Below are 23,800 nucleotides of genomic sequence, written 5' to 3' on the forward strand. Positions count from 1 at the left end.
GGGCATTTTACTGATTTTTTAAATTTATTTTTTGCCATTTAAGCAGAAAATGTTGTCTAGAAAAACAAAGTTGCTTGATAATGAAAATAATTTACTCAATCTGATGCATGGCAGAAATACATTATTCCAGACCAATAGTAGGCTTTTCTTTTAAAATTCATATATAAACTTGCAAAGATTAAAGATATATGTTTTGCCTTACTAAGTGTTACTTGCTGTAGTTTCTTACCATGATTAAGATCTTTCTCGATAAGCTTCATCTGTAGTTGAAAAATCTGCTCTTCAAGATTGCATATGGAGTGTTTCATCTTCTCACGTCTGGTGACCATATAACACAAATTTCTGACCTGTGAAGATACAGTATAAGGGTTTCTATTAACACAACTGTACAAATTAGTTATCAAAAGAACTACACCCTCTGAAATGATCAAGTGGCTGGGAATGGGTGGGTGTGTCGGCATATCAACATATAAAACATTGGAGATTTCTTCATTTAGTTACATATCTACATAGTAGATGAGGTTAACCTTAGTCGACTAAGATACTTCAATATTTGTAGTTATAGTGACATCTTCTCAGCTACAATTTGCTAAAAACCTGTTATGTTTTGGTTATAATACTCTATGGTACAGATCCACAGAGGTTCGTTAACTCCTTAACGAGGCACTAACTGAAGTTAGCTCCTGAAGTGCTAACGAAGATCATTAAAGCTCCCAAAAGTAGTGTTAAGACCTCTTATTGCTAAAACAGTCTGGCGTTACCTGTAACAGCCCTTAATAATGATGTGCATAAGAGATTTGGAACACCTCAATGCATTTCCACAGTAGTCCGTTAAAGTTAATGCGTGACTCAACGCAAACATTTTTAGGTCATAGATAAACCTGGAAGCACATAACGCTAAGTAACAGCAATTTTTTGGGCGTTGTCCAGGATAATGATGTAAAGCACTTTGGCTTCCTATATTGCTTTGGAAATATAGAAAGAAAAAAGTGAATAACCTGCACTATGCCAAAATATTCAGCCAAGACCGAGTATTAAACCCATAGAGACCATGGTATGTAAAAAATGTAAAAATCAGCACTCATAATACAGAGACAAGATTAATGTATTTGTCCAGTGAATCCAGAGGAACCCCTTTATCCTTCAAAATCAATTATAAACACTAGAAGATGGGAACCCGCACTCAAAAAGATCAAAAACCAATATCAGAATAAGAAGAAGTCTGAATATCTGAACAGTAACACACTGTGGATGGAATAAGTGTAAAATTAATGATACAGTACGTGCAACAATGAAAAAATGATAAGAAATAATTATCTCAGATTGTAGTCTAAGCTCTGATGAACACTCCACAGAGGTAGAGAACAAAAGGGGAAAAAAGAGGGGCTAGTTGACAAAGGTGGGTAACACCGGGATACGCTACTAAACAGAATTTTTTTAAAAATATACAAATATAAGGACAAGGGGGGGCATATACTAAAACAGGGGGGGCAACACTTCTGGGGGAAAACACAATCTTCAGGCCCGTTCCCAATGGTTCTATATAACCGTAGAACTTCCCTTTATAGCTCGCCTATATTTGTAACCAGTTATTTGTTACCAATAGACAGGAGCAAAAGCAGAGAATAATAAGACAGGAAAATCTAGAGCAGAGCAATCACAGCAACATTCATCGTGGGATCTGATCCCATTATTGTAGTGATTGCTTTGCTCTAGATAGCGCATCCGGTGGCTGAAGAAAGATGATATAAGATGAAAGAAGAAAAGAAGAAAGAAGACTGAGGAAGAAATACTTACAGAAGAAGACTCTGCAATAAACTGAGGATCAAGGGCATCGGTGAACATGAAGATTCGCCGTCCCCATGCCACAGATGACCTTGGATTACAAGTAGGCATTCGGGCCTGGATTGATTTTGATTTTTTGCGGGGTTTTATTGGCAATCAAGCCTGTAGATTTTTTTTTAAAGCATTAAAAAAAAACTATATTGTTTTTTGACCAATACACAACCCACCCCCTGTGCCCTCACATAAAACCATTATTAATTTTTTTAGACACAGGATTAATACCACCGAACCGGCCGGCAGGGGTGCCCGGGTGGTTCCCACAGGTGTCTGGGGGCCCTCGGGTGGTTCCCACGGGTGTCTGTGGTCCCTGCGGTTGTCTGGGTGTCCTCGGGAGGTCCCTGTGGGTCCTCGGGTGGTCCCCATGGATCCCCGCAGGCCTGCGGTACCATTCCTGTATTTAAAAAAACACGGCCTACATTTCAATAAATACACCTCCCCCACCCCCCACCAAACACATACAGTACAGTAATGTGCAAAATAACTATTATTGTAGGCCATGTTTTTTTAAATACAGGTTGCCTGCAGGGACCACCCAAGTGCCCACAGACACCTGTGGGAACCACCCGAGGGCCCCCAGACACCCGTGGGAACCACCCGAGGGCCCCCAGACACCCGTGGGCACCCTTGGGGTGCCCTGTGGCGCCCACGGACACCCATGGGGACCACACGGGGACCCCAGCCGGCCTGTGGTATTAATTTTGTGTCTAAAAAAATAAATAATGGTTTTATGTGGGGGCACAGGGGCTGGGTGGGTTGTGTATTGTTGTTTATTAAATATTGTAATGGTTTTTGGTGGCCTAGGAGGTGGCTAGTAGGGATGTTGTATTTTTTTGTATTCTAGGTAGTGCTGGTGGGTGAAGGGTGTAGTAGCCCCAAGAATGGGTGTTTAGGCCTATCGGGTGGGTAGCGGGAGGGGTTAACCCCTTCATTAGCTTAGCGGTATTAACCGCTAAAGTAATGAAGGGGTTAAGCCAACCCGGAATCTCCCCGCAAGGCGTAAACACATACCAAGGGCCAAAAACCACAGTCAGCCACCCCCGCTACCCACAATAAGCATGGCACTGGTGGTTAACCCCTTCATTGCCGTAGCGGTTAGCCGCTAAGGTAATGAAGTTGCCTGTAAAAGCATATTTTTCATGCATCTGATTCATGCCAGGGGTCTCTGGTGCTGATATTAATGGATATCAGCTCCGGAGTCTCCCGGCATCAATCCGATGCAGGAAAAATGTATTTTGTTTCTAAGTGCCGCCTCGCCGCTCATCGGCAGCTTCTCACCACCTTCTTGCCAAGTTTTTGTGGTGGGACGATTTGGAGAGGAAATCTCAATTCTAGAGCGGTGATCAGCCTCGATAAGCTGATCGGGGCTACTAGAATTGAGCGAGTTTGAGAATCTAGCGATAAGCGGCTTAATGTCGCGCGTTTGACGTTTTTTTTTCCAGTCAAAAAAACAGGCGATTTTTGCTCTTATCACTGTTTATAGCATGAGGCCCTTGGTGTGTGTCTCTTACAGACAGGAGCAGCCCGGTAGGATTCACACAGCGTTAATCCGATGGGCCATCAAACGTTAATCCGATGGGCCATTAAATTTGCTATGGACTATCCAGCAGAATGTCTGCGAGATGCTCAAGGATTTCCATGGATAATAAGGAAAGGTTGCATCTGTACGTGTATGTCAAGGGCAAGGTGGAAGCTATACACGGATAAATCCCCTCTGGCCCTTCAACACCTCTCCTCCCTAATACTCTTTCTTCCTTTGACTCATTTTCTCCAGTTACAGAGGGAAAAAGTACTTTTATCCTCCACCTCCACCACATGTGCAGCTTCAACCCCTTTCCCTCCCCTCTCCTTATATCTCTTGCTCCTGCTCTGGTCCCCATTCTCATTCGTATCTTTAACTCATCTCTTTACTCTGGCACTTTTCCATCTCTTTTTAAGCATGTGATTGTCAAGAATATCACCTTTGACCCTACATCCCCTTATAACTATCGCCCTGTCATTGTTTTGCCATTTGTCTCAAAACTTCTGGAATGCCCTCTTTCTTTACGCATACTTCATTTTCTCAACTACAATAACCTACCTGACCCTCTCTAATTGGGCTTCTGCACAGCATACTCAACTAAAACTTCATTCACCAAAGTATTGCCTCTCTTCTGCTTTTGACACTCTTTATCACCCTCTTCTACTGCATATTCATCACTCTTTTGGCATCCGTGGCACTGCCCTCTCCTGGTTTTACTCCCATCTCTCTTACCGCTCATTCAGTGTCTCTTTTGAAAACTCCTTCTCTACCTCTATGGATCTCTCTGTAGACCCTACACAACAGGGAAACACGCAACACGCCAGCAGGAGCAGACACCATTATGAAGTGATTCGACATGCATGAAAAAGGGGTGGAGCTAATCTGTGTCAGTGGTGTGCAATAACGCCTGTTATCTGTTCACCTACACCGTAGGTGAACAGATGTAACAGATGTAACAGGCGTTATTGCACACCACTGACACGGATTAGCTCCACCCCTTTTTCATGCATGTCGAATCCCTTCATAATGGTGTCTGCTCCTGTTGGCGTGTTGTGTGATTCCCGCTGCAACGTCTCAGCATAAACGGCTTTTACATCTGTACCTCAAAGTTTTTTTTTTTAGGTCCCTATGATGGCTGGGCACAAAATTTCTCTCTTTCTCTGGAAGAGAGTTGCCCAGAAAATTATGTTGTAAAACTGTATTTTGTACTGCGCTGGTTACTTTCGCAGGTCTGCCCCGTATTTCCGCTACCGGCTGGTGCTCCCTGGGTAGGTAATGCAACCCTTGGCCAGTAATATGTTCCCTGTGCCTTGGGACAGCCAGGCACTAAGGTTTCTTCTCTTTGCACAAAAGTGTGCTCAGCCGCATGAGAAAAACACACCTTGAAACCATTTGAATCTTTGCCCTGTGGCCTATTCTCATCAGGAGAACCACCAGGTTAATGTTGGGCCTCCAGGTTTTCCACTTCAATCTAATTTACCCTGTATTGTGTTATGCCTGTGAAAGCAGTGATCCTGCTCTTCTACAGTCTCTAGCGACACTGTTATCTCTGGGCTTGCTCTGGATGAGAGCTATAAATCCTGGAGCTGTATCAGGCATTACATGCCTGGGGAGAGGGAAGTCCATGTATGGGCATGTTGCTTTGGCCTTTTCGGCCGTGTGCAACACCTTTTAACACTTGGGAACCTGGGTGGGTGTGACAGCCTTTGTGTCCACACTGGCCGGCACCTTTCTAATTACGAAAGGGTATAACTGTAGCTTTGACCTAGGGCCCTGGGGCTACACGTAAGCCGCAAGTCTTTTCCCAGACGTACTTCCTATTTACTCCGACCTTAAGAAGATCCTAGGAGGCCAGCTAGCTGCAGCAGCAACTTCTACCTATCGGGAATAAGTGTTCTCAGTCAAACCCATGTTTCCCGGGACCGCATCATGTTACTTTTATGGACTTTGTAAAGATTGTGTTTCCGCGCACAAAAGAAACACTCTAGGAGGTAAGTTAGCTATTTCAGCACCTTGCACCTAGTAAGATTAGTTCCCTGTTGTCCCCTTGTGCCGATACTGTATCGTTGTGCTTAAATGCAGTGTTCGACAAACCTATACATTTGCTCGCCCCGGGCGAGTGGATTTAACATCGTGGCGAGCTCCTATTGGCCCAAGCAGTATACGTTTGGTACTAGGTGGCGAGTAGATTTTTTTGTGTGGCGAGTAGATTTCTTGGTGATTTGTCAACCACTGCTTATATGTATTGTGTGATTTTACTGCTAGCTCCGGCTAAATAAACTCCGGTTTGTTAAACCTGTGTGTTCTGTCTGTCTGGTGATCCTCGGGCTGCTATCAACTCTGATCGTGACAGTCCCCTGCTCTTCTCTCTATATACATCCTTGCTGGGTGATGTAATTAACTATTTTTGCCTCTGTTATCATCCCTATGCTGATGACTTACAACTATACCTATCTGCACCTAACTTTATACCTGTAGTCCAGAGAAATCACAGATTGCTTATCAGTAAGGATCTCCTCCCAAACCAGGCCCCATTGTTCCCCTGTCCATTACAATCAATAACACCTCCTGAAATATCTTTGCCGGCTTCCTAATAACCTTTGTGCCATCTACAAAATGATCCTCTCTTATTTTAGGGCTCTGCACCTCCTCATATATATATAAATTCTGATCTCCTGTTACACCCCTTGTCTCTGATGCTCAATCCAACGTTTTCCCATCTTTGGACCTTTTACCTCTATAGCCGTCACATCTTAATCCCTTTTCTCTCATCTCTCTCTACTGTACCTATGGAACTCTCTTACACTCAACACTCCATTTTTAAAGCCCAGCTCAAAATTAAAGTCATAAAAGAAGCATTTTAATTATATATGCCTACTCTATTGACTTCAGATGCACTTGACCTCCCTGACGTGCATTTTTAATACATTTACTTTTTCTCCAACAGTGTCTGTAAGTGTGCTAATATACAATTTACATTAAGCTCTCCATGGCAGGTCCATCTTTTGCGTTGTTATCTACAGTACTTGCTGCTCCTATCCCCATCGTTTGTCATTTATTTTCCCTTTACTGTAATTTGGTAATAAGGTGCTGCGTACATGGTTGGCCCTACATAAATAAAATTATATATACATACATCTGTGGGAACAATAAAACTTGTATGTTTATATATCCCTCAGTGTGTTTATTGGGTGGTGTGTATGTATATATATACTGTATATACACATACATACATACATACTGTACATACATACACACATAGACAGACACACATAATATATTAAATTATAATAAAATAAAACCCCAGAATAGTGTTTTCTTACTACATGTCAATTTCCACACAGTTGATGTAGCAACTAGCAATATAGGAGTTAATGTATTTTGACAGTGAGAATTTACTTTTCCTTAAAGCAGCTACTGTGGCACTCCAGAGCCAAACTGCAGGCAATAAATAGGCAAATAAAACGCTGCTCTGAGCTCGATTAGAAGCTAAGCTGCTGGGAGGAAATCTTAAATAACATATATTGGCATTACGATAAATAAGTGGTTTAGCATGCATTTTCTTCCCTCCGTTTAATTTTTTTCCTTTTGATAATCAACTGCCAACATTATCTGACAGTCAAACCACTTAGCTGCCTTTTCTTCTTCCTCTTTATTTATGATATAGAGAGTACTTAGGCTACAAGTCTTCATGAAACTTTGTGTCTCTAATAGTGACAAATCATGACATTTCCATATATTTTCTCTCTCCTAATGTCTGCAACCACAGCAATACTGTAGGTGGCCATTCTTCCCGATACAGTTTCAAAGATGAAATAAATGCCTTTGGCCCCAGATTTGCCCAGAAGTCCTTTCAGGGAACTTATGTATATACATACAGTGCTCGACAAATCCGGGCAACGGCGACCGGATTCTGCCAGCTGCCGATCCGTGCTGCGGTTCTCTTAATTCCCCTGCTCGTGCCGGAAAAAAATAATAATGAAATAAATAAATAAAAAATCCCCCTACCTGATTGAACTGACGCGTGTTGGCGCGCTGCCAGGACTTTTTTTCTTTGGCGCGCAGAGGAAGGTTCATCTTCCCTTATTTTATTGCCTCGCTTCCTCCCCTGCCCCTGTGGCTGCTGCTAGGGGGGGAGAAATTGTCCTCCCTGGTCCCCGTGGCTGCTGCCCGGGGCGGGAGGCTCGCGCGAGGGGCGCAAGGTTGGCGGGTGCGAGCTCGCTAGGCACTTCCCCTCTGTCCCACATTTCCTTGGTACCTGCGTGGGCCATGGGAGACCATGGGAGGATCGTCCTGAGGCCGACCCTGAAGGGGGGTGGGGGTACTGTGAGGATTCGGGGATCGCGGCGCTCACAGCGCGACCCCTCCTCACCTCCTTTACCTCCTGCTGCTGCCGTGGTGCGTCCCCCTCGCCGGCACCGGTCATCTTCCGCTGCCCTGGGGGTTCCCCGCCGTCTCCGGCGGTCCGCCTCTGCTCCGCGGCCGCCTCTCTCTCATGCGGCTGCCATTTGTCCCGGGTGAAGATAATTTATTCACTGCACTAGCAGTGTAACCACGCCCCCAACTGACGTACAGGCTATTTCCCCAGACCAAACTTACTCACCTGCCTGCCAATCAAGGGAACCTATCCAAGACAGCTCCACGCACTCCTCCAGGTCTGCCCCCGCTTCTGATTGGTCAGCCGCACTTTATATTGCTTGTCCTGCCACTCACTCATTGCTCGACATAGTCGCTAGTGGAGAATACTTCACGGCGCTCCTCCAATTTGGAAGGTGTTGGATAGACATTGTGTCCGCAGACAGTGTGGCTACCGACCCCGCTAAGGTTGAAGCTGTAGTGAACTGGCCCAGACCAGACAACGTGATAGAGCTGTGGTCCTTCCTGGGATTCGGCGGATACTACCGCCGCTTCGTAGAAGGCTATGCCAGTAAAGCCAAGGTTCTCAATAATCTTCTGAAAATGTATCCAGAGGAACCTAGGCAGAAGGCCGCAAACCCACGGACACCATTTGGAGACAAGAGGACGTCCGCCTGCGAACAGGCGTTCATCAGGCTCAAGAAAAACCTCACAGAAGCACCCGTCTTAGCTTATGTCGACCCCGAGCAACCATATATCCTGCATGTAGATGCAAGCTTCAAAGGACTGGGAGCTGTACTGCACCAGAAGTACCCCGCTGGCCTCCGCCCAGTGGCGTATGTGAGACGAAGCTTGACACCAAGCGAACAGAACAACCCAGTTCACAAGCTGGAGTTCCTTGCACTCAAGTGGGCGGTAGTCGACAAGCTCCACGACTATTTGTACGGAGTCTCTTTTGAGGTGCGGACAGATAACAACCCGCTAACCAACATACTGCCCTCCGCCAAATTGGACGCCACCGGTCACAGGTGGCTAGCGGCACTATTGAACTACCAATTCACCCTCAAGTACAAGCCGGTGCCCTTAAACATTGGAGCATCGGAAAACCTGGACTGAGAGCAACACCGGACGACGGCCCGTGGGAAGAAATCCCTGGACCTGGGATTTGGGCAATGTGCTCAACAGCCAGAATAGTGGAGGACAAGGTGGCGTTTTCTGAGCTAAGAGTAGCCGAATCGCTGGGATATCAGTCAAAGGCACTGCCTTCCCAAAACACCATCATGAGGTGGAAGGAGTTGATAGAACACCAGTTGCGTGTCCCAGTGGCTAGAGCTATCCACCAGGCCATACAACAAAAGAAATCCTCATTGGATAAGTGTGCTCCCACCGACACAGTCGCTGTCATAATGAGGGAATGGGACAAGTTCCACATAGAGCACGCGAAAGACACTACCCACACGCACAGCACCAATGGGCCACTTAAAGAGCTCTGGTCCCATGGACCTAATCTGCATGGACTTTCTTTATATTGAAGCAGACTCAAAGGGCATCGGAAACGTCTTGGTAGTGACCGATCACTACACCCGGTATGCCCAAGCGTTCCCGACTAAAAGATCAGAAGGCTCTCACAGTAGCCAAAGTGCAGTGGGAGAAATATTTCATCCACTATGGATTGCCGAATCGGATGCACTCCAATCAGGGGAGAGACTTCGAGAGCAAGTTGATCAAGGAGCTTCTCAACTTGCCCAACATCGAGAAGTCTCGGACCACTCCATACCATCCAGAGGGACATGCTCTACCAGAGAGGTTCAACCGAACCATACTCGACATGCTCGGCACCCTAAAGGGCTCGCAGAAAGCCGAATGGAGCAAACATGTGGAGTCGCTAGTGCACGCGTACAACGGCACCAGACATGAATCCATGGGATTCACACCGTACTTCATGATGTTCTGGCGAGAGGCACGACTGCCTGTGGACATCCGTATGTGGGTATCGTGAGTATCTAACAATGGGGTACCCAATATAGCTCACTTCAAGTATGTGAAGCGAGTCAAGAACAGCCTGCACCGCGCATATCAGTTGGTAGAAAAAGCCATGGCTCAGCTGAACGCGTGCAACAAGCGAAGGTACGACTACTAGGTCCGCTATCAGGAACTTCGTCCCAGAGACGCTGATCTCCTACGAAACCTAGGAATTCCCGGTAAACACAAACTAGCCGACTGATGGAGAGAAGGACCCTTCGAAGTAGAGTCCCAGATGTCAGGCCTCACCGTACCGCATCCGAGATGCGTATGGCAAGGTAAAGGTCTGGCCCCGAAATCACTTACTGCCCATTCCTCAAGTAGGGGAAAGTGACCCCGAACCAGAGACTGTAGCAATGGCCAGTGAGCCAGAGGGGTCCGACGAGAACCCAGATTCAGTGGCTGAACCAAATCAGGATCCTATGTAAGGAACCTCCTCTAGTTCAAATGGAGACTGATGGGCACCTTCCGAAGGAGCAACGGGTAATGGACCCGTGCCGCATGTACCCTCCCCAGTGGATTCAACAAGCCGTCCACTTAACTAAAGAAGCCCGAGCTTCATACCCCAAAGAGATTTTGTAGAGACTGATTCACCCCGTATGAGAGGGTCAGGGCCTCAAGCCCACGACCGCTACTCCCAAAAGGGAGACGCTGAAGAAGAGACTGGCAGGAGTCATCGAGTGAGACGCCCTCCCACTAGAGTGGCATATGATTCATTAGGGCCACCCCAATATAAGTCTCAGCAGATGAATCAGAGCAAGCTAGCTTCGATCATAACTATGTTTACGGAGTTGTTAAACCTTGTTTAGAGTATGCATCAGTTAAGTTGTATATAATAATCTGTATTTTTATTATATAAACTCATGTATGTTGTTCCCAAGCGGGGATGTTGGAGTCTCCACCAGGGGGAGGATGTAGCCAGGTCCCTTGCCTCCAGGTCTGTGGGGTGGGAGGACGACTGCAGATCTACTCGGGTGCCACCAGCGCTGTGATCGGACCCGGCATGGGTGCAGGGAGCGCTCCCATAAGGCTGCGGGCTGTCAGGGACAGGTCTGTGTGGCGATCGGGTCGCAGGAGCTCCGCGGCGCACCTGGCAAGTGGGGGCTGCCATCTTGTTTGCTTTGCGCATGCGCCGTAGCAGTCTTGTGCATGCGCAGTACGGCCGTGAGCGATGGCCATCTTAGAGCAGGCTCCACAGAGAAGACCTATAGGGACTACAAGTACCAGCAGCCTTAGAGGTTTCAATACCACGTGGGCAGGATAGAATGTTGCTGGCAGTTGCAGCAGGGACACCAAGGGAAAAAGTAGTGTCCGGGTGCCACTGGCTCCCGGATAAGGCCAGATTCCCACCTTAGGCCCAAGATAGGCCCTAAGTCCCTTCCAGGTGGTGGTTGCTGTAGGGAAGGCCCCCAAACAGGGACGATTCCCCGTAGTCACTACGCTAGTGCTGATAATGGTATTGAGTATCACCGTCGGACGGACGCCACACGGTGTGTGTGTTTAAAAGAGAAATGGAATAGTTGCGCCAAATGTTCTACTGTATAGTCCAAGATTTCAGTCCTTCACAGAACCAGAACACAGGCACAATATAGACATTAAGGGACAACCTCCAATCTGAGCCCCTCAAGAGGTGGACGCAGCAGGCAGAGAGAAAGAATCACTTTGCACGTCGTGGGATCACTGTGCAGTGCTGCGGTTCCATCATCTCCCTATAACCTGGTCCGGACGGAGACCAGGAAGGTACCCACGTGCATCAACAGCCTCACACAGGGGGTAGCACTACTCCACACACTTTGGGTGACTTTGGCTCTGTGGACACCGGCTGGTTAGGTGTCCAGGGCACCTCAGTATTTTGGGAGATCTCACCGGTGCGCGTATATGGTGTGTGTACTGTATGTGGGACTATATTGTTATTTTTTATAGATATATGTGTTAGTAAAGATAAGTTGTCATACCAGCGTGTGTGTATCTTTATTCATTACTGCATTGGTCCTGAAGAGGGGTTATCCTGCAGTGCTAGGATTCCTCTCAGGTGGAGGCGCTGTATACTGATAGAACGAGATCACCCCAGGCTCCCAGTGGCGGAGGAGTAGGCCTCCTGTACGCCAAACAGGTATTCAGCACTCGTAGTTCCCTAAGTCACGGGGAAAGGGTCTACGTATATATATATAAAACCAGGAAGTAACGTTAACTTTGCCGGTAAGCATGTAAGGAACCAGGGGTTCCTGGAGAAGAAAATAACGCAGTTCTGCTCCAAAGTTCACTGTGGTTCCCATGCTTTAAAAAAAAATGACAATTACCACAAAATGTACAATATATACTGCATGATGATACTGTACTAGATGGGACTAAGAGGAGGCTAGGGACAGGCAGTAAGTGTGAGCAGGTATAACTATTGATAGGAACCAGTAATGTTTTCTGTGTCTCCATTGTAGAGGCTTGAAGGTTTTCTGAATGTACAGTACCAGCAAGGCTCTTTTTAGTAGGCCTCCTAAGCATTAAGAGGCATAATTACTAAGCAGTTCTATGCCATCAGATACCTTCTGATGCTGGAAAACACCTTACAGTCCATTGACTAGAATAGAGTAACGTGTCTTTCAGCACCAAACAGCACCTTATGGCAAAATTCTTTAGTAAATATGGCCCTAAATGCTGCATTAGATACTAGTATGACTTGAGTTTATTTTTTTTAGTAATAGAAGTGTTGGTTTAGGCAAGTCTTACAGATGGTGCAAAAGGGCAAAATCCTTAGTGTGGTTTTGATTTAAAAAAAAAAAAAAAACAACGTATAAAAAGCACCGAAAGTATGTAGGTAAATAACCATATGCTTTATTTGGCTTGGTTAAAGGTCCTACAATGAGTATATAAAGGCAGGCTGCATCATTTTTAATATGTCTGTGTTCCCTATCATTTAAAAAGTTGTGGATCTGTAGTTCTCTCTTGCTTGCCCCCAGTTTCTATAGTCTGGCTATCTCTTCCCCTAATGAGTAAGGCAAGGCCACACATATCTGGCAACATAGACATCCCGCCACGTCAACATGAACATAGCCCCCTGACCCTCCTCTGACGTAATTTGAAGATTTCCCGACAATACAGCCAGGCATGACACATGAACAAAAAGTAAATACAGAATAAATTTAAGAATGCATTTCTATTTCTCACATGGGTTGCTTAAACATGTCTCCAAATCATCACACAGAGCACAAACGGTGGATATTTTGATTTCCGGCATTGATATGCAAATAAGCAAACCTCAGGATATATTTCTCTACCAATACATTGGTTAATTTAAGTTGCTAACTTTGGGGAGAATTAATTTCCAAGGTGGATGAGGGTGTAACAGAACTTTCATCTATAGAATTACATCTTCAAAGCCTGGGTGTTTTTGGTTCGAAACAAAATCAAAGAATTAGCCATTTCTTCTTGCTGGTGTTGCCTTTAAGAATATTAAATTCCAAATCTGAGATATTACTGTACTGCCTTGTGACCTTTAGCAGCAAAAATGATCAAAGTGAGATATACCAATTCACTGGGGGAGATTCACAAATGCGCAATAGTAGTTGAAGTACGATTACTGCTGTCGCGCTTCCATGAATCCTCCCTGTAAGATTGATTTGGTTCGATATTTAACTCCCAAACAAGCTTGACACTTTTTATCAAACTTAGAGAAAACTAAAAAATAATTACCCAACAGAATAAAAACAAAAACAAATATCATTGACTTACCCTTTCTAAGTCTTGCCTGAGGTGCGTGAAGAGCTTTAACCTCCTGTAAAGCACATCTTGTTCTTGCTGGGCCAAGTTGTCCACTTCATTTGTTTTGGGAGTTAGAAGAGGTTTGTTAAAGTTTGCCTTCCTTTTCAGCTTCCAATACTGGTAAATAAAATCAACCAGGTTCTCGTTCATATCAAGGTTTTCAGCCACGTCTTCTGGCTTGACGAGTTCATGAAAGTCCACCTCCAGCTGCAGAAGCTTCTGCTTTCGCAGGGTGACCTTTTCCAGATCCTGCTCCGTTTGGTCAGCTTCTTGCTGGGTGGTGGAAGACGATGCTCTCTGGTTTTGCAGGTCCTCCGGTTTGGTGGCTCCGCTGCTATGCTCCAGACAGAAAGACTTGAACTTCACTTCATCATTATCTGCTAAGGTGGTGTGCATTTCAAGGTTGTGGTCGAAAGCGCAGGTAACGTGAAAAGCGGTGATGCAGGATGGCATGGAACACTGTAAGTTACACACAAGCAAATAAAATGAAATCACTATAAGGAATAAGGAGAGTTGCAAAGTGGAGAAAAGGCAATGGGTAATTCCTAATATGTATCTTTAGCGCAAAAAGTACTTTAAAATAGACAATGCAAAATACTGCATAAGAGAACACAGGTGCCATACAGGAATAGGGGCCCAAGAAATATACCAACAGAAGGAGGAGAGCGTCTTTCAGAGGAAAATAAACTAATCTAATTCATATCATCAAAGATGTAGACCCCTATTCAATAAGCTCCAATGTGAATAGGGTCTAAAATGTCACTAATGAGGTTGTAATGACTTTGCATTATATATATATATATATATTGACCTTACTAACCAAGTTCAAACACGTGGCAAAGAGAGTGAGAGAGTGCTTTGGTGAGATACAGTAGTAGATTTTTAACTGCTGCTTAGGAAAAGTACATATGAAGAGGCCTCTGAGGTATTGAACTCTGTACTGTACATACACACAAACTCTCTTATTGGTCCAATACAAGCTATTACAATCTTCCCTGAATCAACACGTCTCTAGGACACAAACAGTGATCACAACATTGCACTAAATAATATTAATGACAAATTGGCATAACATGAAAACAAATAATAAAACGTTAACACATACATGTACTCCCTGCTCGGAGGGGCTTAAAATATAAAGGGAACGAGTAAAGATGTGTAAGGAGGGAGAATAAATAGGAAAGCAATATAGCCGTGGCTGCTCACAATACACCTTTGTTGCTTCTATCAGGTAATATATATTTAGAACAATTAAGAGGGACCACTTGTTTAAAACAAGGTAATACTGGGCGGGCAGATATAGCCTTATTAAAGATTACTTCACTAGAGCAGCACAAAGCAGCCATCATCTCTAAAACACTTCTAGGTTGGTACAGAAAGGGTTAGTTAATGGCAGGATAAAATAAATAATTGTTAATGCGATATGATCTACTGTTTTAATTAGTGTACTTTAGTTACTAAGCAAAAACGTAGAGTAATGATGGTTTTCTAATAGGAAATAAAAATACAATTTCTGGGGTAAATAAGATGTTTTTAGCCCCATGATTTCAAATAGATTTACTGTATTTGATATAATCTGTACATAATGAAAAGGCCTTGCAAGTCAGATATCATACTGTTTCCATGAACATCCTGACTTATTTGAGATTTCTGGAAAAAGATGGTAGGTCAGCCAAAGGTTCCAAACAATACAGATGTAACACATATCAGATTCCACGCATGCTGTGCCATGTTGTGGTATGAAGCCTCTAATTGTATTGGTTACAAGTGGCAGCTGAAACATATAATACATTGCATGGTTATACTGTATGTTAAGAATTTCCCAACAATGTCACTGACTTATACACAGTCTAAAGGCAAAAGAAAATTGAAGCACAAACTGACTCCCATTGCTTAAGTAAAGGTTTATGGAGACGGTAATCTGACAGCAATAGTAGAATATGGTGCATGCTATTGGGACACTGTAATAAGAATGACCCTAGCCGAGTGAAAATATATGACAAGCACGAGAGCATCAGGCATAAAAGTAACATAAAATATTAGAAGGCTGAATTATGTGCCCATAAGTGGTATTTTGGAAAACATACAGAAACAGCACAAGAAGATAAAAGTGCATTAGGGATCTCAGGCAATGCTAAAAGAAGCATCTGGCACAGCTGTTGTAATAGATGAACATTTCTCTGTAATGTCTCAACACAGAATTTGCTTTAAAAATAATCTCTTTGCTCTCTCTAATATCTCATCACATGTAAAAGAACAATTTCAAGACCGCAAGATGTACAGTATTGAGGACTGACCTGTATATGTATGAGAATATTTCTGTGGGAGGTTATAGTATCGTCTTTAGAACAGTGGCCTGTAAATTTACTACATTTAAGTAAAACGTTCTTGTAAAGGAGGACTCATCATTTCTTATTATCTTTTCTTGAAAGATGCTCGGCCAAAGCTTTTCATCCAATTCCACTATTCTGTGACAAAGAAAACTATTCCCAATCTCCTAAATGTTGAAGCTACAGTATAAACCTCATCATCACATCTGATCATTTCTCCTTATATGTGTTAGAGATTTCCTTAAATTCTACGACAGCCAGTGACACTGCTGTAGTCTGGCAGATCAGCTTTTGTCGGCGGAGTCCTACCATCAATCCTGTGGCTGCTTTTTTAAAAAAATACTGTATAGAGTCTCTATTTCAGCTTCAAGGGAATCATCTTTGTATTTCAATTCGAGGAAATTAAAGCATTTACTACCATTATTAACCAGCCCAACAGCTTATAAGTAAGGGCTCAACTATCTAACACCACAATCTGATGACATACAGCACTGCCCAAGTGTATAGGATACACATAAGCATGGAAAAAACACTCCCAGTGCATAGTCCTTTGAACAGCTTCAAAAATGAAGCCTTCAAGGGTAAATTACTAAAGATTAATCAATGTTTGGACTGAAGTGGGAGATTATGCTCCATAACACCAATATACAACACATCTTTCTCCAGACTAGTGCTAACAAGTCAACACACATCTCCTGACCAAGACAAAATGTATGGACCTACAAATATCAAGCAACTTTAGCAGACCTGGCTGCATATATCTGTTGTGCTTCATCAGTTATTAAATTCTATTTTTATGTAATACAGACGTAATATTAGAGAGATAAAGAACTGGATCTTTGTTCTACTTTTGTGGCTCTGCAAATACGCTCTATTGGGAGGGTCCGTTGGACGTTGTCTCTATATGTGCTTTTGCATGCAGCTTGTCCTCTAATTATCCTTCAGTTTGTCCATAAACGATAGAGCTCAACAAACGTGCTGAATAGACCATATTGACTTGGAGCATCAGTAGAATATCATTGATCCTCTAGCTCTGCACAATATCTGGTTTTAGTTATTTGAATAGTTCTATCAATAGTAGTACTATTTAGGTAGCTTTGTTGGCCATGGTCTTTCATGACTCTTCAGGACACATACTACTAAAACAAGAAGGAGCCGGCACTACAGAGGTCTTCATACAAAAAAAGAATTTTAATCCACACAGATCAACGTTTTGGTCAAACACACTGTGTTTGACCGAAACGTTGATCTGTGTGGATTCAAAGTCTTTTTTTTTTTGTATGAAGACCTCTGGAGTGCCGGCTCCTTGTTTTAGGAGGATGTGTCCTGTAGTATTGGTCTTCCCAGCGGGGGACGACTGCGGTGCACCTGAGGCAGTTACATAAATCCAGTGAGTGCACCTAACTCTTTCTTCTTGCCTTTCATGACTCAAGACAGTATCATGAAGATACTCTCTTGAATGTATAATGTGATGACACACTCCATGTTAAAACCAGAAAGGATTTCAATAGGCTGCCTTCTACAAAATGAAAGGGTTCAATCAAATATGCTTTGTCTAGTTATTTAGGATACTTGAAATATGTGCAGTTGATTAAATGTTTAGTCTACTTTCTGCAATTGAATGTTTAGGGGGTTTTGTGATGTACCCTCATTTATGCATTTGGGGTTACTTAAATGCTTTTGGATGTGTTAAACTTAGAGATAATGTTGTTTATTCTATTACTTTATTTTTTACATTCACCAAATCACGGTGATTATTTTTGTAGAAATTGTACACAGCTACAAGTGGAACAATATGGAACTGTAGTTATTGGTGAGTGAGCACGGACTCCACATTTATCTACCTGCTTAAATTTAACCTCATGGAGACTTAATTTGTCCCCCGAAAAAAAAGAGAGGTGCAAACATGGTGGATGGTGCAGTTGTGGAGCTCATGTGGAAACAAAAGGATCAAGAGCAAAGAAGCGTTGGAAATAAGTGAACAAAATGCCTGAAAGAGGCAAATACTTTCAAATGCTTTTTGCTAGATTTGTGCATCCAAGTTATGTCCTGCACAGGAAGTAACACAGCACAGGAAATTAAACAGTTCTACCTTTCACTCCTAAGAAAGGAAATAGTACTATTCTGGGTTAAAACAGATTACAACCCTTATTTTTTATTTCCCTCCTCCCCTCCCCCTCCAGTGAGTGTTCATGTGACTACTCCTGCTGTTCTCTCTCTCTCCACCAGGCAGACTACAGTCTACAAGGGATTTTATTAGGAAAAATGCCTTCGGTCTACTTATGACACTGAGGCTGCGGTCCCAGTCACTGCCACAGCGCAGGGCTCGGCGTGCGCTGTGCGTGTAAGCACCGACCCTCAATCGGGAAGGGCCCAGTACGCACATTCACGCTGAAGGTGCAGCCGCGCCGTGCTGCAATATTTTTTAAACTCAATGAAATTGAGTTTAAACCTTGCGACGGAGGCGTGGCCACGCCCCCAGCGGGGGTTCACCCAATGAGGGCGAATCTGACGCGTGGCGTGATGGCCACGCCCCCGCAGTTCCCCGACCACGCCCCCTCCCGTCACAAGCTCCCTCTGTCCCCTCAGTCCGCAGATCGCGGTTAGCGCTGTGCACGCGCCGCCCCCCCCCGCCGGGCGCGCGTGTCAGAGACATGACTGGGACCGCAGCCTAATTGAGAGGAGCTTAGCAGACAAATAAGTTTAGCTTGGGCTTTTTGTTTAGGAATAAAATAAGACTGGAGATATGACACCAGATACTTTATTGAACAATATTGTGAAGAAATCTCTAAAAAATAATAGATACATGGATGGGCAAGTGAAATGGTCCTTTAAGTCAGTTTGCTGCTAGAATGGCTAGTGCATTACTTTTCAATTAATTTCAATAGTAAAGCAAAAACATAGAAAAATAGTTCCTTCTTACAACATTCAACATTTGGGGTTCTCTTTTAAATGATCAAACATTATAAGATCAGAATTTTTAATACACAGACTTCATATCTATTAACTTTTCACTAGAGAAGTCTATAGTGGTAGAATCTGATACATCCATCATACTGTACAGTATGTGCTTCATGTAACTTCTCCCATTGGAGAAAAAAATCTTGATTTATGGGTGTGGAGCAAAGAAGAACAAATACGATGCCTAATCTACAGACGAGGTGAGCAAACTTTTTATGCTGAGCCCCCCTTTTCATCCATGAAATTTCTCGGGCCCCCCTGCCTTTATTAAACGGTATACTATGTAAATACAAATACGTCTAAATACAGCTCAACCCCGTTATAGCGCGGTCCTCGGGAGCCACCCGATCCGACCGCGCTAGAACCGGGGTCGCGCTAATTTAAAAAAAAAATCGGGAGGGAGTAAGGAGGGAAGGAAGAGGTGGCCGGAAGCCCTACACGTCCCCCAGCAGCGGCCCTCCGAGTCCAGCCGCAACCTGCTCCTTACCTCCCAACCCCGGCACCCATCCCCCTCCACCGGCATCCACTTCCTCCCCCCCCGAGGCCCCCACACCTACCGGCCCTCCGCGGCATAATCAGTTTTGGGCCTAGCCCACGCGCCCCTCTGAATCCCAGCCTGCTCCTCACTCACCCCCCCTACCGGCATCCACACCACCCCCTCCCCCTCCTCCCGACACCCCCCCTCCTCCCGACACCCCCCTCCTCCCGACACCCCCCTCCTCCTGATGCCAGCTCCACTCCGATCTCAGCAGCCGACACCAAAGGTAGGGAGGGGGAGTGGGAGGTGTGGTGTGAGTGTGGTGTGCTGTGCAGTGTGCTGTGAGTGCTGTGTGCGTGTGCTGTGAGCAGTGTGCAGTGAGTGCTGGGAGTGTGTGCAGTGAGAGTGTGTGCAGTGTGCAGTGAGAGCGTGTGCTGTGAGTGCAGTGTGCAGTGAGAGTGTGTGCTGTGAGCAGTGTGCAGTGAGTGCTGGGAGTGTGTGCAATGTGCAGTGTGAGCAGTGAGAGTGTGTGCAGTGTGTGCAGTGAGAGTGTGTGCAGTGAGAGTGTATGCAGTGAGTGCTGGGAGTGTGTGTAGTGTGCAGTGAGTGTGTGCAGTAAAAGTGTGTGCAGTGAGAGTGTGTGCAGTGAGTGCTGGGAGTGTGTGGTGTGTGCAGTGTGCAGTGAGAGTGTGTGCAGTGTGCAGTGAGTGCTGGGAGTGTGCAGTGAGAGTGTGTGCAGTGAGAGTGTGTGCTGTGAGCAGTGTGCAGTGAGTGCTGTGAATGTGTGTAGTGTGCAGTGAGAGTGTGTGCAGTGAGAGTGTGTGCAGTGAGTGCTGGGAGTGTGTGGTGTGTGCAGTGTGCAGTGAGAGTGTGTGCAGTGTGCAGTGAGAGTGTGTGCAGTGTGCAGTGAGTGCTGGGAGTGTGTGCAGTGTGCAGTGAGAGTGTGTGCAGTGTGCAGTGAGAGTGTGTGCTGTGAGCAGTGTGCAGTGAGTGTGTGCAGTGAGAGTGTGTGCAGTGAGTGCTGGGAGTGTGTGCAGTGAGAGTTTGTGCAGTGAGTGCTGGGAGTGTGTGCAGTGAGAGTGTGTGCAGTGAGTGCTGGGAGTGTGTGGTGTGTGCAGTGTGCAGTGAGAGTGTGTGCAGTGTGCAGTGAGAGTGTGTGCTGTGAGCAGTGTGCAGTGAGTGCTGGGAGTGTGTGCAGTGAGAGTGTGTGCAGTGAGTGCTGGGAGTGTGTGCAGTGAGAGTGTGTGCAGTGAGTGTGTGCAGTGAGAGTGTGTGCAGTGTGCAGTGAGAGTGTGTGCAGTGTGCAGTGAGAGTGTGTGCAGTGTGCAGTGAGAGTGTGTGCTGTGAGCAGTGTGCATTGAGTGCTGGGAGTGTGTGCAGTGAGAGTGTGTGCAGTGAGTGCTGGGAGTGTGTGCAGTGAGAGTGTGTGCAGTGAGTGCTGGGAGTATGTGCAGTGAGAGTGTGTGCAGTGTGCAGTGAGAGTGTGTGCAGTGTGCAGTGAGAGTGTGTGCAGTGTGCAGTGAGAGTGTGTGCAGTGTGCAGTGAGAGTGTGTGCAGTGAGAGTGTGTGCAGTGTGCAAAAAAAATGTAAAAAAAATGTACATTTTTTTTTATTTTTAAACGGGAGCCACATGAAAACCGCGTTATATGCGGATTCGCGTTATAACGGGTCGCGCTATAACGGGGTTAAGCTGTACTTACATATTTCAACATTTTTAAAACACTTAAACATTACAATTTAAGTGTTGTTTTTTTTTTAAGTAACATGGCTTGGGTCGGCTCATTTTATCTATGGCTGGGATTATGGTGCTGGCGTCACAGCATGAATGCACTTGCGTGCACGCGTCCGGCAACCACTCTGCTGTATTTTCTTATGGGAGCTACCCCAGTGCCTGCGCGCCTACAGGCGGAGAGGTGCATTGACGCGGCAGCGTTGTGAAAATACAACAAATTTTGTATTTTCAGGCGGCTGCCGCATGACGGCGCATGTGAGCTGGTTCAGCCAATGAGGGCGAACCAGCTTTGTGACGTGTCCGCCACGCGTCTACAATCTCCTGCAGCCAAGTTCACAAATCGCTTGGGCTGCAGGAGTGGGTGCGGCTACGCACTCGTTAACACATGGCAGCGCAGGGACCATAATCCCTGCCTTATTCTCACATTCCTTGCTCTTTCCACCTCCATGCCCTCTTCCCCCATTTTTTGTTCCTTCTCCCATTTGCCTTTTCCCTCCCCGCTGCTCTTTAGCTTGCCTTCCCCAGGGTCATCCAGACTCCTACAGTACCTACCAGTTTTATTTATTTATTTTTCAGTTTTTAAAGTTGTAGTGTTTTTACTTGTATTTTAATATTATTTTATTGCATTCAAAGTAACATTTAGATAGCGGCAGCTTACCCTTTCAAATCTCAGCTGTGCAGAGGGTTACAGCAAATCAGGGTGCCAGCAGAGAGCAGGTCCAGAGCCCTATTGCTGGGCAGACACAGGGAGGGGCATTCAACGACACAGTGCTGGTTCGTGCCCCTCCCCTGCCGTCCTACTGCAGTACTGGCCTCTTCTGATGATTTTTTTGTGCAGCCGCCGTACCTCCACCACGCGCGCACACACACACCATCAAGTTCGACCAGCTACCCGGCCGCCTGCACCGCCCGCGCACAGCATTTTAGGCCGCCTGCGCACGGCATGTTGTGCTGTCTGCTCGTCCGCGAACAACATCTTTCGCCACCCGTCGTCTGCACCGGCCATGCGTCCCCCTTAAAAAATCTTGCGCCCCCCAGTTTGCTCACCCCTGATCTACAGCATAAACCTCACCACGAAAGACCAATGTACCTCAGCACACCCAGCTTGCAAGAAATGAGAGAGGAAGAGACATGATAGAATATTTAAATACATCAAATGTAGTTACAAAGTACAGGGTCAAATCATTTTACTAATGCTAGAACAACCATGCCCTGCAGCTAGGGCAGTGTTTTTTCCAACCAGGGTTCCTGGGAACCCTTGAGTTCCCTGGGCATCGCTAATTTGTTCCCTGCAATTTTCAGGTCAATTGAAAATTGGACCAAATTCAGAAGAATTTACAATGCATCTGATCTCATCCGCTCTATTAGAGAGGGTTGCGGCTCCTTACAATGCATCTGATCTCATCCGCTCTATTAGAGAGGGTTGCGGTTCCTTACAATGCATCTGATCTCAGGCACGCTATTAGAGAGGGTTGCGGTTCCTTACAATGCATCTGATCTAGGGGGTGGTAGAGTCAGAAACCGGAGGAAGATTCATGGAGCAAACTCTCAGCAGTGATTGTTGAATTGTTGAATCAAAAGCACAAAAGGCATTCAAAATTGCTTCGGATACATGCAAGGGTATTCTAAATGTGAAAGAAGCAAGTTATCAAATGGTATCTTCGTTTTCACAGGTAATAACATGGGTCCGGAGATTCTTATCTGCCAACAATGTCTACATGTAATCATCTTAAGAGTTTGGTGATTCTTAGAGAGTATTAGCTGAGATAAAAAAAAGAAAGTACATGGATAAACGGATCTCTTCAGAAATTTAACAGCGGAGCAGCGAGGAGCTAATGGGTTGAACCTATTAAAAAAATCTATTGGCCAATAGCTAATTAAGATAAAATTACACTGACTGCCTGAGATCAGATCGATAATTACATTTACAAAAGAAGTGATACATTTGCTTTGGAGCACAGCACTGCTGGTGTGGCTAGGATATTGGCCTACAATTCACCATGGAATAGCACAAGCTTTCTTAATGAGAAGAGCATATGGAATTCATTCATCTACATGCAGCTGGAACCCCCATCTCAACTTTTTAGAATGTTGCTGAGTACACAGTACTTATTCTAGCAATAATCCATAAAATGCAGGCATTTCCAGCTGCTAATAGGTAGCAACACTGTACTAATGAGTTATTTTAAGGGTGTTATAGCCTGGAGATGACATATTTAGCTGTCTAAGTATTTTTGCAGCTTAAACAACAATAGCTGATAATGGAGTCAATGGCCATCTCAAACATCTGGTGTTTCCTGAAACTGACAGGTATGATTTGACTGCCTGTATTTTATAGCATGGATAAACTCTGGCATTCATACAGTAGGTTCACCTGGAGACAGGTCTTGAACCTAGATTTCCTGCAGCATTGTGCCAATAGTATCTATAGTTTGAGACAGATGTTTACAGTTTATATTTAGCTCTGGAAATGAATTGTAATCACCTGGGGGGTATTATTTTCAGAAGCAGATCACGTATTTCAACCATCATTTTTCGGTATACATTTGTATTTATTCTTTGTTTTGTTTCAATTACACTAATGGGGTTAATTTATCAAGGGAAAGATGCAGGTGCTATGTAAAGACCACTAATCATGCATCAATTTGATGTGTATACACACACACACACACACACACACACACACACACACACACACACACACACACACACACACACACACACACACACACACACACACACACACACACACACACACACACACACGTGTTTGTATATAAATAAAGAGGGAACATATTCAT

General features: G+C 44.9%; 1 protein-coding gene across 4 annotated transcripts in view; it reads right to left on the reverse strand.

The window, feature by feature from the left end:
• Positions 1-23,800, reverse strand: part of JADE2 (jade family PHD finger 2) — a 352,120-nt gene that overhangs the window by 32,207 nt on the left and 296,113 nt on the right. For all 4 annotated transcript variants that reach the window (XM_075601153.1, XM_075601154.1, XM_075601157.1 and 1 more), the window contains exons 11-12: positions 13,469-13,957; positions 230-347 (exon numbers count right to left, since the gene is read on the reverse strand). In XM_075601153.1, coding sequence (XP_075457268.1) covers positions 230-347; positions 13,469-13,957 — 607 coding nt within the window. The remainder of the gene's footprint in view (positions 1-229; positions 348-13,468; positions 13,958-23,800) is intronic.

Source organism: Ascaphus truei, chromosome 5 (genome assembly GCF_040206685.1).
Source record: "Ascaphus truei isolate aAscTru1 chromosome 5, aAscTru1.hap1, whole genome shotgun sequence".
Lineage (NCBI taxonomy): Eukaryota > Metazoa > Chordata > Amphibia > Anura > Ascaphidae > Ascaphus > Ascaphus truei.